At 41.4% G+C, this 16954-nt stretch overlaps 2 protein-coding genes across 7 annotated transcripts in view; both read right to left on the bottom strand.

The window, feature by feature from the left end:
• usp13 (ubiquitin specific peptidase 13) overlaps window positions 1-12434 on the bottom strand; it is a 32118-nt gene extending 19684 nt beyond the window's left edge. Inside the window, exons 1-10 of one of the 6 annotated variants that reach the window (XM_030050225.1) lie at window positions 11999-12434; window positions 9452-9577; window positions 7616-7676; window positions 5722-5843; window positions 4825-4967; window positions 3533-3717; window positions 3045-3142; window positions 2697-2887; window positions 1881-1952; window positions 997-1102 (exon numbers count right to left, since the gene is read on the bottom strand). In XM_030050225.1, the coding sequence (XP_029906085.1) occupies window positions 997-1102; window positions 1881-1952; window positions 2697-2887; window positions 3045-3142; window positions 3533-3717; window positions 4825-4967; window positions 5722-5843; window positions 7616-7676; window positions 9452-9577; window positions 11999-12109 (1215 nt within the window). In that variant the 5' untranslated portion in view covers window positions 12110-12434. Of the gene's footprint in view, window positions 1-996; window positions 1103-1880; window positions 1953-2696; window positions 2888-3044; window positions 3143-3532; window positions 3718-4824; window positions 4968-5721; window positions 5844-7615; window positions 7677-9451; window positions 9578-11561; window positions 11652-11998 lie in introns of those variants that run through there. The other 5 variants (XM_030050226.1, XM_030050227.1, XM_030050228.1 and 2 more) reach the window with 5 other exon arrangements.
• A 1263-nt stretch (window positions 12435-13697) lies between these two features.
• Window positions 13698-16889, bottom strand: ndufb5 (NADH:ubiquinone oxidoreductase subunit B5). The gene is made up of 6 exons (XM_030048751.1): window positions 16735-16889; window positions 16178-16260; window positions 15459-15525; window positions 15265-15326; window positions 14985-15091; window positions 13698-13896 (listed from the first exon to the last, which is right to left on the bottom strand). The coding sequence occupies exons 1-6, from the start codon at window positions 16850-16852 to the stop codon at window positions 13776-13778; spliced, it is 558 nt and encodes a 185-aa protein (XP_029904611.1). The 5' UTR covers window positions 16853-16889; the 3' UTR covers window positions 13698-13775.
• Between the last annotated feature and the right edge of the window lie 65 nt (window positions 16890-16954).

Below are 16954 nucleotides of genomic sequence, written 5' to 3'. Positions count from 1 at the left end.
CTTTTAAGAGTGTCTGTTGCATGCAACATTTACAAAACCACTCACCCCTTAAAGTCACACAAAGTTATCATATAAAAAACAGCAAAAACACAAAAACAAATTCTAATGCTCCAAAGTTTCCTCTCCAAAACAGAACAATCTCCATGCTTGCTTGAGAATAGGACAACAAAATACACATAAATAATAAAACTGAAAACATGATGCCAAAACAAGCCCCCCCACCACCTCCACTATATCCTGTCATGCAATGTTCCACCCAGCTGTCAATATGTGTCCAAACCTGACTCCGCCCTCACATATGGAGGAAATGCAGGATCAAAGCTCTGCCCTATCAATTACCGTGTCTGGTAAGGCCTAAAGGAAGCCTGGGGCTTACAGACTGAGGGCTGGGTCCCATTAGGCTTTAATGGCTTTGTTCTTCTAATTTCCTGACAGTTGTGCATTATGTGGTTGAAAAGGTAATGATTTCATATCTTGTGCATTTGAATTAGTGTAGCACAAAGACATCAGATAAACAAATTTGTTTGTGATGGATGTTAAGAGATGACAGCAAGTAATGTTGAGAAGCTTTCTTGTGGCAAAATAAAGCCGTAACATGGGACATAAAAGCAAAACACACTCTTCGAGCTGTGCTGTGCCGTGTTCAAAAGCAATTTGAGTCAGACATTTGGGACCACAGCCAACAGCTATTTTAAGACACACAATCACATTTTATTTTAAGAAGCACAATAAAATCTGACATTTTGTTTTAAAATCACATCCTCCCTTGTTCCTATCAACTCATCTGCCTATATCACAACAGTGAAAAAGTGTGAAAAAAAGACTTAGCTTGGCATTCAAACTGGGGAGAACTGCAAACCAGCAGGCTAGAACTCTTCAGTTCTGTCTTAACAACCCAACACAGTTTGATCATCAAGTCAACAAGACTCATTTTGCTACCACTCATTATTTACATGCTTCCGTCGGTTATGGACCCAGATTGGGAGCTGGACATACCCAGTCTAATACCTTGTATTCTTCTTTCATCACCTGTTCAATGAGCTCAGATTTCATGGGTGGTTTGGAGTACTGGCCTGAGAGCAGTCCATAACCCAGCTTAGCCCTGGAAAGGAAGAGCATAAACATTAGAGCGCATCGGTCTTAGTTTTGTTTTTGTCCTTTTATTTTGTAAAGTTAGTTCCTCTGCCTTTCTTGAATATGAATAGCTATAACCCTCCCACATCGACCCTAAACATCTAGTTTCCTTACTGTCAAAAAAAAAAAAACACCAGAGATTACCTAATGTGCCTTCACCCATCAGCACAAACATTTCAGAAGTAAAAAGTAAAAACAGTCAACAACTTCGTTTGCCAACTTGGTTTGTGATCTTATAAACAACTACTTGATTTTCACTGAGAGGCTCGGTCAAATAAGAGTGACAGCCATAAACATGTTCATCTGGCAGTAAGCCGCAGCAGGCGCCATTCTGTTGCTTAACAACTGATATTCATTACCTGCCTGGCCAAGACCCTCCTTACCTTTCATCTTGGCCACAGCATCGTTTGCAACATGCTTATGTTGCAGCTGACAGACCTGCCCCTGAACTGCCTAAGTGGCTTCTTGTGACATGTTGACTTCCATGAAAACATATAACAGGTATTTACCAGAAAATTAGTGGAATGTGGTTTTAATCCAATTTAAGTTGGACTACTCGTTGGCTTCACAGACAAGACCTAGTTTTGACTTCATCGGTGTCTTAATAATAAAAATTCACATCTACGGTATCGATATTTCAATGTCTTTCGCCGTGATGTAATTTCGTATACAGTGACAGTCACAAGAAGAACCTTTACATGTTTGTGCATTACAACATCACATTATGTAACATTGGAATCACTTACATCTGAGTGGCAAAGTCCTGGGTGGGGTCCAGGGGTGAATAGTCGTATATCCTCTGAAGATTGCCCACATACCTAAAGATCCAAACTCATGTCAAACGCTCACCTCAGACAGCACATGGGAGGCCGTACAGAAAAACATGTGGCGCTACAGAGGGGATACTATCACCTTCAGCTGCTGATCCTATTACATGTGACAGTGAAATATATGCCACAAACCAGTTCTGATCACTCTTCTAGCTCCACACATCAAGAGCTATTCACAGTTCAGAAATATTCATAATCAAGGCAAAAGCGAGGCTAAAATTTCTAAACTATTACAAGCAAACAATAGTTATCATATGAATACTTAAAGACAAAGACACAATACTGACAATTTTCATGTGTTTTTACCAAATTAGAACAAACCTGAATGTTTCTCCCTTTTGCAATTAGATTGTATTTACATGTTTAATGAATAGGGATGCACAAACCAAAAAACAAAATCAAAAAACACTGCCTTCTGCAATCAACAGTCTAAAGCAGCTGTATCATTCTGCCTAGAGGGAAAGGTGTTTGAGATTGTTCCCTTGACAGTGTATTTTGGTGCTTCATAGAACCTCTAGCCTGCAAATAACACAACATGTTGGCAATGATGTCATAGGTTGGATTTCAATCATTTCAAGAAAACACTACAAATGAATTCATAGACAAACGTGCCAACATGTAATGCAGTTGATTTTGCGATCACAGTATCTGTAGAAAAATATAGTTATGTACGTATTTTTTTAAAGAATATCGTGCTTCCCTTCGGCTGAAGCTTAACTGCAGGATACTCACATCCTCTGGAACTCTGGGATGCTGAAGAGGACCTGCATTATCGTGGACAGGTAGCAGCTGTTGCCCAGGTTTTTGATGCCTGTGTAACCGGAGCCATACACCGCCTTGAGCTTCATCCCCGATTCCTGGATCACCTCCCACTCGCTGACCCGCTGCCGGGCGTTGTTGTCTGTGTGGTGCCCATTCTCTGTCTGAAGGGGGAGAGAGAAGAGAGCTGCGCATCAAGGCACTGCCGCAGACATTTTATGATCCAAAAAGTCCTGCCAGTAACTGTGAGTTTATGTTTTGGTATAAATGATCCTTGAAAAGTGAACAGCAAAACCAACTTACTGATCTGCGTCAACTTACTGGTTGCTGCAACTGTAGCATATCTATTCCAAAGTGTGATAAGTGTTCTGATATGTGGGGGTCCAGCACCGCTTCCTCTTCCTCAAATGAATAGACATCTGAGAAAGTCAAACAAGAAGTTAGCCACGGACATGTGTTTACACTGATTTGCTAGAAAGAGGTGACAGCCTGGGAAGGATCTGACAGCCCATCCAACATAGCATGATGAACAAATTTAATTTACAGCCAAGTTAAACTGCTGTTCCATTTATTTTGTGGCTCATGAAAACTTGCGAAGCACTTATACCTTCTTCAAATCATAAAAGTTTATAATATTAATTAAATGTCACTCAAAACAATAGAGGCGATAAAGTGAGACGATTTCCTGAAAGTGGATTTTAGATGTGAAATTTCACAGAACCACAGCACTCTGAAGGAGATTCATCTAGAACATCAGCATTAACACAATTTTTGTAGCTGTGATTGTGAACTAGTTATGTGTCCCAGACCTGCTCCGTCTGGGTTGATGGTGTCCAGTTTGACAGCCAGGGGGAAGTTGGTCTCTCTGTAGTGCTCCAGGGCATGGCCGTTGCCTCCACTCCCATCAAAAAACCACTTCCCACAGAGCACCGCTCCGTCTGTCAGGTTCAGCCACAGGTTCTCTCTCATCTCGCACTTCTGACACTTCCAGCCACTGATTGCAGACACAGATATTATAATTTCTTTACACATACAATTGCACAGGGGCTAAATGAGTGCCTGTTTATGGATTTAGGTTCTCCTACACAGCAGCCAGCCTACTTATGTGCTGCCAAGCACTACAACTTGTAGCTTGAGAACAATCAGCACAGTTAACTGGCTAGCTAATTATCCAAAAGATGATACAGCAAACTAGTGCAACTAAACAAAACTTGGTACTGTTCAGACAACATTAGAAAAGGACTAAAACAGATGCGTTAACAACAATAAAAGCCTGAATACCTGCCAGTTGCTCTGGTTATCGAACTAATGTGACATTATCTAAATATACTATTATAGATCTGATGTGTTAGTGACAAAATAACCAGTTCCTGAAGCACATAAATAAACAGTGTGTATTCAACACCGCTGAGATAGCTGAGTCATACATTTAGAAATTCAATCAGCTGTTCTCCTGCCCTGTTGTCCAAGAGGTTAGATCTTCTAATATGGCTGCCAGAGGGCTTGGTCTGTCACCCAGAAGCTGACCACACAGCCACAGGAGAGATGTATGAAGTTCACCACAAGTGTGCACACACAACCCTGGGATCTTATAATATTTCATGGTAATGATGAGATATTACTGAAGGAGTGGACTGACGTCTCATACAAAAGTCAAAATGGTGTTAAAACTTGAAGGGAAGCTTGTTTTTGTAAACCGACCACAAATGTGTCTTCATCAGTGACCCTCCAAAGTGAATTGTCAAAATGTCACAACCTTATAAAACTATGAACAGACACTGAGTGTTTCTGTGGCTTGTGGTAAGTTGCTTTACATAAATGGATATTTATCGGTTGATTAACTTTTCTCTAACTTTAACTGAGAATTTACTTTTCCTATTCAAGTAACTGTTGAGGGCTCCATCATCCCCATCATTAGAACATACACTGTCAATAATCAGAGAACATCAGACAGGTTGACTAAAATGTTAGGTGAAAAAAGTTACATTTGTGAGGTGAACATGTTGAAATCAGACTCCTGTTTCTTGGAAACACTGGTAATCACTCAGCAAGAATTCCAGGCCTGGCCTCTATAAATGGTGTGATGTGGCATGTGGCCTACCTAGGTGGGATCTTGACCCCATTATCAAGCTGTCTGAGGCTCCTGGCATGTCTGGACACCTGGATCTCCTCCTCCCAGGATTCAGGGTCCTGCTTTTTGTAAGCTGATGCTGCATTGAGCACTGCATCGCAGGCTATAGTCACCTGGGCGTAAGAGGAGACAGCAAAGACAGAATCAACTGTGGGAACTATGGATGAAGTCTTGATGAAAATATATCATAAATGTTTTGTATCTCAAACAAAACATTTCAGGGAGTGAATTTAAATTGATTAAAGTAACCACTGATGTACAGATGTGATTATATTTTCACTGGCTTGGTATGGCCTTACAGATGATAACATTTCTATACGTAAACAAATATCAACTGTCGATAACAGGAAAAAGGAAAAAAAAATCAAAACACAGATGTTTATACAGGACTCTGAACACCAATAAAACAAAACAATGACTGAAAAGGCACAAGAGGACAGGGCAGCATACAGTAAAACTGAATCACATCTACTTTGCCACAAACCCCAGAAGCAAACTAAAAGATCATGCATAATTTAAAAAAAAAAATAATAATACCAAATCTAACATCACTTCTCCAACTGTTGTGCCACAGAAGAAGCAAAACATCAGGTGTTTCCTGTCAGATGAGCAATAAAATATGCAGAACAGCAACATAATTTGTGCATGCATAAAACAGCTTCCAACAAACAAAAACCACAGCATGCTGCGCTACAGAAGCCAGGAGTGAAAAGAGCCTTCTGCTTGCACATGCATGGTGAAAAGAAAACACTGAACTCCATGCAGGCAAGGCAACACAGGAGGCAAAAGTGGTAAGGATGTAGGTGCACCTTCCCTCGAACATGCATGGCAATACACACAGAGCCTGTGCAGCACCAACTCACTGACCAGTGCAGGCAACTCCTCAATATTTGGTAAGGGGATCTCGTAGTGGTCTGGAAATATGACAAGCTTGGCCTCGTCCTCATACTCATAGTCCTCTCCATTAAAATCACGGTTTAGCTCTAAATCTTCAAAGGAGGAAGCACACATTCATTCAGCTGCGGTTAGACAGTGACTGATGCTAAACACGCGGCTGTCTGACTGACACTGCCTCTTCACTCTGTTCACGAGCATGTAGCATATAATATGGGATATTATCATAAACAAACTTGTCATAAAAATGATGTGATGTGTCATATTTTATTGCTGAGGCTCCTTTCTTAAGCCACAAATTTCCTATTAAAGGTGATCAGTTCTTCAATGCTATTCTGATTATCTTGTCTTATTTCATACTACATCTTTGATATCGCATCAGTCTCAATGATTCAGTGAGGATGAATCCTGCAAAAACAAAATCACGGAGTGACATTTCAAGAGGATGACATCATGAGACACTGGTGATGCCCTTAGTGGAGGACATGATTTAAATATACATTTTAAGCATCTGGTTCACACTCCTATCAAGAGCAACACAGTATATATATCCAGTAAGTAGCTCTTATTAGCAGGTAAGGATTTAGGGTTTGACCTTGTGACCTGTGACGGGCACTGGACGGTTTCTAACCGCTTTCTTTAGTGTCACATCATGGCATAATGGGTGAGACACATTGCAAGATTTTGTCTGATAAAGTACCACCTGCTAAAGATCACAAAATGAAACAAAATTATCAAAACCTAGCCGAGTGTAATGCAGATTATATAAGGGTCAGGCTGTGATAGCCCCCTCTTGATTTAAACTCCATATAGAGCTGTCTGTTCGTCACTCCTGCCTAAAGTTGTGTAATGACTCATGAGAAACAGGATCACAGGTTATCCCTTAGCAAGTCCCATTGGCATTGTTGTTGTGCCCCCTGGTTTCATGGTAACATGTGAGGTGAGCAGCTAGCTGGCTCATTAGATCATTGGACTGGTATGGAAATGGCTGCAGACACATACATGCCTACAGTCACATCAAAGCTAATAGTAGAAGACAAGGAAGAGGGGAGGGGAGCAACGACAATAAGAACTGTCCCAGATTCCTTGAGTATGGAGTGGGCCTTTTTAAAAAGCCGTGTCACAAGTAAATCACAGAGACTGAGTCACAGAGTAACTAACTGGGTGGATGATGGTGCTGGAGTGGCTCCAGCCTATTAAATGCTGGGTGATATGAAAACAGGAACATCAATTAGGTAGAGGCTGAATGGAAGGAATCCCTCCAGCGTCAGGCCAGCAATAAGGGAGGGGGAGACAGAGAGAGAGACACCTGGTCCTCCCTGAGCAGCGTCATGGCTGTCAGTGGTGGAAGTGTGTCAGGCGAGGAGGGAGGTTGATGGGCGGTGGCAGCTGACGGGCCGGCGAGTGACAGGAGGCGGCCTCACTGTAAACCAACCCCCCTCCCTTCCCCAAGCAGCAGGGGGAGCAGGCCAGGCTGCGCATGTGGCACTTTGAATTTAGAACGGTTACCAACCGCATATACAAATAAATGGGTTATATTTAGAGAAGGAGGAGGGGTCTCGACATGGGAAATATCTGTCGCTTCGGGTAAAGACAGGCTGAAGGGGCAGGCGGCGGGTCATGGCAGTGTAACAGAAACAATAACACTACATGGTAATGGGTGAGATTCTCTAAGCTATGAGGGTTGTATTTCCAACCACACTCTGGAAACATGTTGAAACTAATGCCATAAAACCAACTCTATGCAAAAACTGAGCTGCACTTATGTTATTGTGAATGGAATATAACAGTGGCAAAGAGTGTCATCTGAGCAATGAGGAGTTAAGTCCAGCCTCTAAGTTGTAGGCTGGAGGAAAACATGACTTACCAAGAAAGACTTTTCCGTTTCTTCTTCTGGGGATGGCGCCTCCTGCAGCACCTGTGGCTTTCTGCAGCAAACAGGAAGGATAAGAGATTTTAAATAGGATCAAAGAGCCCTTGTTACAGCTCAAACCACCTTTTGACACCTGGGATTCATCTCTGCAAAAAGCTGAAAATTCTATGATTATTTTGATGGAAGGTGCTGATGGTTGACATTTTGAAATAGATGCTAGATGTTCTGGTTGCCAGGTCAGATTACAAGGCAAGGGGAAAACCCCCTACCGCAGCATGGTCAAAAGTAAAGAGCCAAAACTAATTGCTTGTGGTGCACAGCGGATCTGTGCACCAGGACGGATGCCATGTACAGTACATTGGACGTGGTGTGTTCAGGCTTGTCTGTATAACGTATCATCTCTATTTTCTGTGCTTTCTGAGAATGCTTTCTCTCCACTATATACAACCCACTACACACAAGTCTCTTTACCAGACTGAGAGATAAACATGACTATTGTCAGCATTTACACCTCGATGAATCGACAGACATGAAGGCCTTTGTCAGTCTAACACAGAATGTGAATGTGCCAAGTCATTGGCTGGCAGCAAAACAGGCCAGAGCCACGGACTGGTTTCCTTCCATTCCAATCAGCTTCAGGTGACTGCCCTCCAATTGAGCGGCAGGCCAGGAGGAGGACACAGTGCACAGACACACAGAAAGACAGAGAGCAAGAATGCTGACACACTCTACCCGAAGTGGACTCATGGGAAAAAACAGCAGACATAGGAGCCGGCAGAATGCGAGCAGCTGTTTCTGGCCAGATCCTTGCATGGAAATAGCAGCTCTTTACAGACCAAAGCTTATCTGGGGGCAATTAGAGCCGACCAGGAAACACGGCAGCAGCTAAGGCCTTTGTTGTGCACCCTCAACCTGTAGTGGGGTCGTGTTGAGCCCTGCTGCAACCACTTGCACACAAAGAAAAGCAGGGCTGGTTTCTTGTGTGTCAAAAATATTATAGACTCTCATATTGAACATCTTACTGCTGTTGTTGCATTAACTATAATTTAAGTTTTGTTTAGGATTTGACAGAAATTAAGATGGTGAGTCGTTGCTACCAAAAGCATGACTAAGAAGCCAAAACAATGTCATATTTTCTATTTTATCACATAAAATTCACTGAGAAACAGCTTATGTGTAACTGTCAGAGATGACCAGGCATTCAAGATGTAACTGTACTCTGGATACGTAATGTAATTTGATACAACACTGATACCATCAAAATGCTACCGTCATGACATCAGCGATTCCGGCCATCTGGTGTATCTTTATTATCCAAAGCAACTTACAGTATCATGATTGCACACATCTGTAGAGTGGATGGCCCCAGCTGGGACCTTGACCTCCAATCCTGGCAGTTTTAACGCCATGCAAACAAATGGCTCTTTAGAGGTGCACAGTGCAAAATTGGCAAGAACTGATTTAAGTGAGGACCCTTTAGACTCATCTGACAAAACATGTGGAAAAAGTATAAGGGCGTATTCGTATAAGCCACACCGATTTTGCACAAAGACAGATTTTTCCCTTTTTTACATTTCTCTCTCTCTTTTGTTTTTTTATTTTATTATTATTATTATTTTTTTTTTTTTTGGCTACTCCATGTACAAATTTTAAGTAATTAGCATCAACTTTGGTATGTAGCATATTTGTACCAAGCTAAGAAATCCAAAGTTACTGTCGTCATTATAATAGTTATTATTATTATTGCTGTTGTTGTTGTTGTTTCATGTATTATTTCTTCTTCTACTGCTACTCTTACATCGATTACACTGCACAGAGGAAGCGACTTACCTCTTTGATGTGTCGTTTGAGGTGCATGTAAACACTCTGTCCTGTTTTGCGGTAATGTCTCTCCACATGTTCTCTTCCAAAGCCCAAAAACGTGTTCATACACACATACAGGCCTCCCTCAGACTCCTGTGAAGCCACAAACACAGTAATGAACAGCAGGACAAGATGAACAATCCTCAACACGTGTTACACACGTTTATCTATTCCAACATCTGTGTCATGGGATTGACATGTTCCATCACTATCGTTTGCAGCCTAATTTTGTATTTTTGGCCAGCAGGTAAAACTGAGCACACCATGCTCAGTGCTCAGAGTGAAAATAAGAAAGAGGTGTTAATGCTTCTGCAGGTGCATCTTCAAAAGAGTCACACTCTATGTGTTAACCACAAAATGCACCAATAAGTGATACAGCATGCTTTCCAGTGATCTAAAAAACACATGGCACTGCATCTCATCAGTCAGCCAACAATGTGTAGCAGCACAGTTGCGCTTGCACACAAATATTTTTTTTTTCTTTCATTTCTTCTTTACCAAAAACAGGCCTGCTTTTAAATTAATAACCTTGTTTCTACTAGAAAGCCACAGCCATCGCCAAGGATTCCTGATTATTAATTCCACAAACAACCCTCAAACATCTGGGATTCTTCCGGTTTCATGTTGACAATATGATCTGTCACTTCAGCTGTTGTTTCAAGTTAAGTGACCATTCTTTTGTTCCTATTACAGTCATTTATGTGAAAAATGTGCTCACTGACTCTTCGCCTTTGGGTCATTGAAGACATGGGGATTGTGCTCCAGTTTAAAACAAGGTAACATTATTCCTAATAAAAGTATTTGCTGACAGGGGCCTGTGGCATTAGGTCAAACATATTGTGTTACAGGATGATAATGCTTGATAATTTAGTCACATTGTATAGAATTCAAAAGAGAACAGGCTGAGACTAATGGCTAGAAAGTCACGCTTTAAGAGCGTAACCTGCAGGATAACTAGGGCCTTCTTCATGCCCTTTATTCTTGTGACAGAGGGAACACCTGGCACTTTACAGGTGGACTGACTGGGACAAAATACATGAGGAATACTCCTTAAGAAGAACCTGTATCTGCAATTCGGGCAGGCCTTATAAACTCTGTGACAAACTTTTAAGTGGTCAAGAGCGACATATGAGCTTCAACAGTGTAGGGATAAAAATAAACCAGCCCTCAAACCCACATGAAGAACTCCAGACAGCTGAGTCACCTTTAAAATTGATATTCGGCTGAGAAGTTATGTTGTTATTGTAAGAATTGGGTTTAAGGGATAAAACTGAAAAGTTTTCATGCAGGTAAAACTGCAAAACAAGTCGGTCACCGGTCATCAGCTGCACAAAAAAAGTTGCTCTGGCCTATGGTTTCTGATTTTCTGAAGTAAAATTCCAAATCTGTCATAAGAGATGTGAGGGTGGAGATGTCACCCGTGTCTCATTAATACATTAGACTGACAGATTATGGCACGAGTATATCAGCCCAGTGAAAACAGGTATGCTAAGTGGGTCACAGCATCATATGGTTTTCTTAAAATCCATTGCCTGCCAGCCAGCCATTAAAGCACATCAGCATATGCCTTGCAACAAAGACCTAGAGCAATATTAGAACCTGTTTAATAATATAAACATATATCATACCAAAGCTTTCATGCAGCAACTACAGGTCGAAACATAAACCAGGGAATAAGTTACAAATTCTACAGTTAACAGCAAGCTGACATTTCAACGCCATGCTAAATAATATAAACTAGTGTCCACTATAGGAAAATGTAACATCAACCTCAGAAGACTGAAAACCAATATAAAAGTACAATGTGGCCAAAATTAAGCCAGTTATTATAGATATATTATAGGAATATTATAGTGCTACAAGGGAATATTAAAAAAATACCACAAAGTACGATAGGGTCACTCTAAACCATACTATAAACACATAATAAGTCCCTATGCAAATATTATAGGAATATCATCAACATTCAATGGAAGATTAAAAACACCATACATGTAATACCGTCACTAAACTCACTAAAGACGGCAGACTATATAAGCCGAAATAAAAAGCGTTATAAATAGCGTCAGGTTTCAACTTCCTTTTGATAAGCAGACACACTTTCCGCCATTGTTGGAGAATAATCTGAATATTTGAGTGATGTTTGGTAAAGGCGGCCACACCGCGGGGACGGGGAGGCTCTGAACAATAGCAGGTGTTATTTATTGGCTTGATTGCGCGGCTGCGTGACAGCCAGACGCGGCCGCGCGCAGGCAGCGCTGGGGCCTGAGCGGGGTGTCTGCTCCACAAAGGAAGCCCCGTTCCTCCCGAGATGTAAACAACATTTCATTATTTATTTCCCTTCACGTTCAGGAGGAGGCTGGTCACGGAGACACCATACACACACATATACACATACACACACACACACACGCAGCAGCAGTAGATTCACGTGTGGTATTCGCAGACAGCAGCCTGACACGCAAATTCCCTCCCAAATAAATGTGCGTGGCGGTGCGGGGAGAGGACACTTACGGGAGAATCGTAGGAAAAGGCACATTCGCTCTTGAAAACCCTGTCTCCTGTTCTGGGGACTCTGATGGTGGGCATGTATGGGACCAGCAGCTCGCCTAGGTCTGCAGCCATCTTCGCATTCCTGCTTCTCGCACCACAATGCTGCGGGAGTCACCGGAGCAGCGCTGTCAGAGGAGAGGATGCTATTTTTAAAGCACTCGGTCTCCACATTCCTCCGGCCACCACGAGGGATGTGACGCTCGCAGCAAAATAACGGAGGGGGGAAAACTGCTGCAGCCGCGACAGACCGTGGCAGATAAAGGGAAATATCCTCTTGTTTTGTTTTGTTTTTTCTGAAAAGACTGTGACTTGCGCAGAAAACGCATTGCCCTACTGTATCATCATGACGCGCACTGGGCAATTTTAGCAGAAGGGGCCCCTCCCACCACTGTGGATGATTCATAAAGCCACCCCATACTACAGCCTTGTGTGTGTGTGTGTGTGTGTGTGTTTTACACCAGGAATTCCCTAAAAGCAAGACTATGAAGCACGCTTAGATTAAAAAAAATAATAAATTTTTTAAAAAATGAGGCCTCCTGTAGCCTTACTACCATCATTACATCTTCCCACCCAGTGAATTACCATGAAAACTTGTCTTTCTGCCCCCTAATTAAAGTTGTAACACTTCATTAATAAGGACTTCATACCTTAATTAGTTGTATATTATTTTTTGCCATTTTTCAACCATGAATAAGGGAGAATTTCCCACCATATCAGGGTTGTGGGTGGCGGTAGTAGGGATTACTCTGTTTTTCTTTCTGTCTGTTTATTTATTTATTCATTTAGTATTATTTTATTTTATTTTATTATGTGTATCTGTTCATGGAAAATGGTTATTTTGCTTCAAAAATATCTAAATCTCAAACTAAACCCATGAAATGACTCCATCTTAGGTACTGCAATATTCTGTGTTTCTGCAAAGGGAAAAATCCCTGTCTCATGGCAGGAAAAATAACAAAAATTAAATTTGAAAATATTAAATCATGAAAAGTGGAATTGTATTGCTACATCAGTGTATTTCATTTTATTTTTGCATGGTAATCTGCACCTATGCAGTCACAATAAGTGAAAGTTTGATGTGTTTTACCTAATATATATTTATTTTTAACAGCCCATGTAACCAAGAGGCAGTTTAGTCCCTCAGAGACAAAATCCCTCTGCCTCAGTTCTGCCACCATGTGGACATTCCCATGCATTGCAGCAACTTTTGACTGAACCAGGTGTGCTACCATGCTGTCTCCAGTGAAGATGTCTCCCTTCCCATTGGTCCTTGTTTTGCCCTCAGTGAGTGTTGATGCTGCAGAGAAGTTACTGTGGCGTAAATGAATGTAATAGATAACAAGTACACTAATATATTTCCTGGTGACCTCTTGTAGTTGAGATAACATGGTCACAAACAAGTATGATTTCTGTTATCAGGCAATTAGGTAAGTCTATGTCAGGATAATCTGACACTTTTCATTCCCTATAATCCTGTGAAATGTTCTTAAATCAGTTATTTGAAAGGCCAGCACTATGAAGGAAATCAGGAAAAAAAAAAATCAGGATTTCGCTTTTGCTTTTTTGTCCCTGGTGTGAAGATACAGCCAGAGGAAATGCTCTTTTAGTGATAAAAAAATTAGCATCCTGTGAGCCAGTACAGATGTGACAAGGCACAATATCAAGAGTCCATAGATACTTTATTTACACAAACAGTGAGAAACATCAGAATGATGTACTGACAACAGGGGAGTTTGGTTTAATTGTCAGGTGTTGACTTGGGGCTGTAATCAATCAGGTTCTTGTCAAGGGTCTCCACCTGGAACCAAGGCCCGTCTCCCTTCTGCCTCATTTGTCGACGCACCTCCAGCTGCATCAGCCTGTCGATGACACACAAACACACACCGAGTCAATAAAACCAAGTACAGGTTATGAGTCTAACAACCGAGTATTAAAGCGTATATGTCACTGATTTGTATTCCAAGCTGACGAAAAGGAAAAGTCATGGCAGCTGAAGTGGAGCTCAAGTGAACAGTGGTGAGTGAGTATGGCAATGGGATACCAAGTGGATATTCCCAATTCATATCCATACAATTCAACAGTAAGTTTAGAAATAACGTGTCATCAACAAGAAATTCTTTTCACTCCGTTTGCTTAACACCTCAAACAGAAGTGGAAATGACCTGACACCACCTCACAGCTATAAGTAACACATTTGGAGCTAAAATTATATAAATGCATCTCCATCCGGGAGTGACTAAATAAATGCTATTTTTCAAAATAAGTATGCTATTTTATAATACACTTGGATCACAAACTGACCGCTTCAGCAGAGCCTAAATGACATTATCATTCATGTTTTTTATTTACTCACTGTATGTTTCTGGAGTGTAGTATATATTCTTTTTTTTTTGGTCAACTCTAAAAAGGGCCAGGCAATAAATCATTATTATACTGATAGTGTGATGTAAGACTATATGTCATCTGGGATTTTGGACATTCTAATATTGTTACATGGCATAAATGCTGTCTTTTCCTGGAAGAAATTCAATAAAGGGATGCAGACTCATGAACCTAGTCTATCGTTCTCCCTGTCTGATTGTTTGTATCTACCTGCTTGGTCATCATAGCACCAATACTCATCCCTTCATTATCAATATGAAGGTATTCAGTCCAATATAATATTATGATATTGAATTTTGTCCATATCACCCGGCCCTAACTGTAAAAACCGTCACTTCATTGTTTTTATGAACTACAAGACGGGTCAAAGACAACTGTCCACCCTGCATGGATGATATAGTAGTACTCTATTATATTCTATTATATTCTGTCTTGCTGTGGCTCAGTGGTGCCACAGCAGACAGTGTCTGCAGACAGTAGAGAACATCTTGTTGCCAGTGTGTCACCTCACCATCCTGACTCTCTTCCTGGACATGATCCGCAGTATACCAGTAATAAAACCCACCTCATGTCTGCCTTCTCTTTCTCTATGTGGACGGCAGCAATCATCTTCTCATAGTCCTTCACTGGAGAGTCGTAGATGTTCCGAGCAATCCACCTGGTGATTGGGTGCTGCAAATACAGGGAAAAACACACACAAGGTTGTAACATTTTAATGGTGCAGAGGAATTTGTTCTATAAGAGATCTGAGCCAAGATCAGTGAATACAGCTGTCATATTTTCAATCAAAACACTGCAGTGTTATTCTAAATGAACTCTAATGAGAGAAAATGGCAGCTACATACCTTGTAGTACTCCCAGTGCTCAGGCTCGTAGCCCTCAGGGATTTCAGCCAGCTCTGCCTCACCTTCACAGCACATTGACACTCTCATTTACAGTACAACTCAACCTCTTTTCAAACATCTATTGGACTCACATCCTAAACAGAAGACCTCAATAAAACACTGACAATAACAGTAATAAAAACATGCACACTTACCAATGAATACATTCACACAGGTGAGGAGGACAGCCATAGGAATGCCAGTCAGCAGGACATAATATTGCTGTAAAGAAAGTGAAGGCAAAACAAAACCTTGAAATGTTCTACTATTGTAGGGGAAATTTTACTCAAGATTGGAGGTGCAACATATTTCTGGATTAATTGACTGCTGTATTTAATTACTAGAAACGTATGTATCAAATGTTAACAGAGGAGTATTATATATATCTAGAATGTGGCTGCTGTGGCTTAGACTCTGTTCTTGTAAGCTCATTCTATTGCTGCAAGTGCTGTAAGTGCATCTACTCATTGATTAGAAATAAGTGCAAATGAGTCATGATGTGCATTCAAACTGTGTTTAAGTCTCTTCACAATCTAACGACCATGTTTAAAAGCAATCAGTGAAAATTATAAGTCCTTAAGAGATGACTTAAAGGATGCTTGGTTCAGAAATCTGAAAGTGACTGAGATTACTACAAGACAGGGATTTCGCATATAACCTTATCCAATGCAATTCGCAGTGAGTGAGCCAGTACTGACTCAGGAACTGGCTGTTTATGGAGACACACTTAAGCCTTTTAGTTACAGGACAGTCTTTCTAACCTTTTAGCTGCCGTACCTAAGGATGTGCTCTACGGCCCCCAATTTCCAATTTGGACAACGGTGTTATGGTGGTGATTAAGAGCCATAAATGAAGAATATCCTTTGATACTCACGAGTAAGCGCAGAAACCTCCTGTCATAGTAGTCGGTGGGCTGGATGACAAACATTTTCTTCCCATGGCCCCAGCGCACTGCCACTGCAAAACAAAGGCGGCAGCTGTCATGCTTCTGCCACAAGGAGTTGTTGTCCATGGGGATCAGGTACCACAAGTCACAAGCAGACTTATCTCCCACTGACATCAGTACTGTGTCGTGTTAATATGTTAAAATGAACTTAAGACATGTCTTCGTCCTGACCTCAAACTTAGCCTTATTTCTGCTGTCAAAAATTGACCTGCCTGATTCACTGCAGCGTGCTACAAGAATGTTTGTAGCCGCAATGACACCCGTTACAACATTATAAAGATACGACTATAGTTAGCAGTGTCATTAACAAGTAAAGAGGGATAGGACAGCCTGTTTTTTTTTTCCTCAACCGCAACCACAAGTTGGTCACCCAGTGTCGCTAGCTAACATTAGCAAGCTAACGAGCCTAGCACAAGGTCATAACAACAAACAGCGACACTGAGGCTCACACCTGTGACTCTGGACACAGCTGGCATGTCGTTTACCTTTATCTGTCCGAGGGACTGCTCTGGTGAGTAAATTGGACGCAGTACTTCCAGATTTCAGAGGACTCAGTCTGGCTGCAAAGGCAGCAGCAGACCGGAGAACGCTCATGCCCACCATGTCTACTGTGGGCAGACGGCCCAACAACACGCTCTCCTATTGGTCAGCGCGGATGTGAAGCCGAAGACGTCATATTTACCAAGGGCAAGATGTTTGTTAATT

This window comes from Myripristis murdjan, chromosome 4, assembly GCF_902150065.1.
Source record: "Myripristis murdjan chromosome 4, fMyrMur1.1, whole genome shotgun sequence".
NCBI classification, from domain to species: Eukaryota; Metazoa; Chordata; class Actinopteri; order Holocentriformes; family Holocentridae; genus Myripristis; species Myripristis murdjan.
The sequence above is the reverse complement of the archived record's forward strand: the minus strand, read 5'-3'. Positions and strand labels throughout refer to the sequence as shown.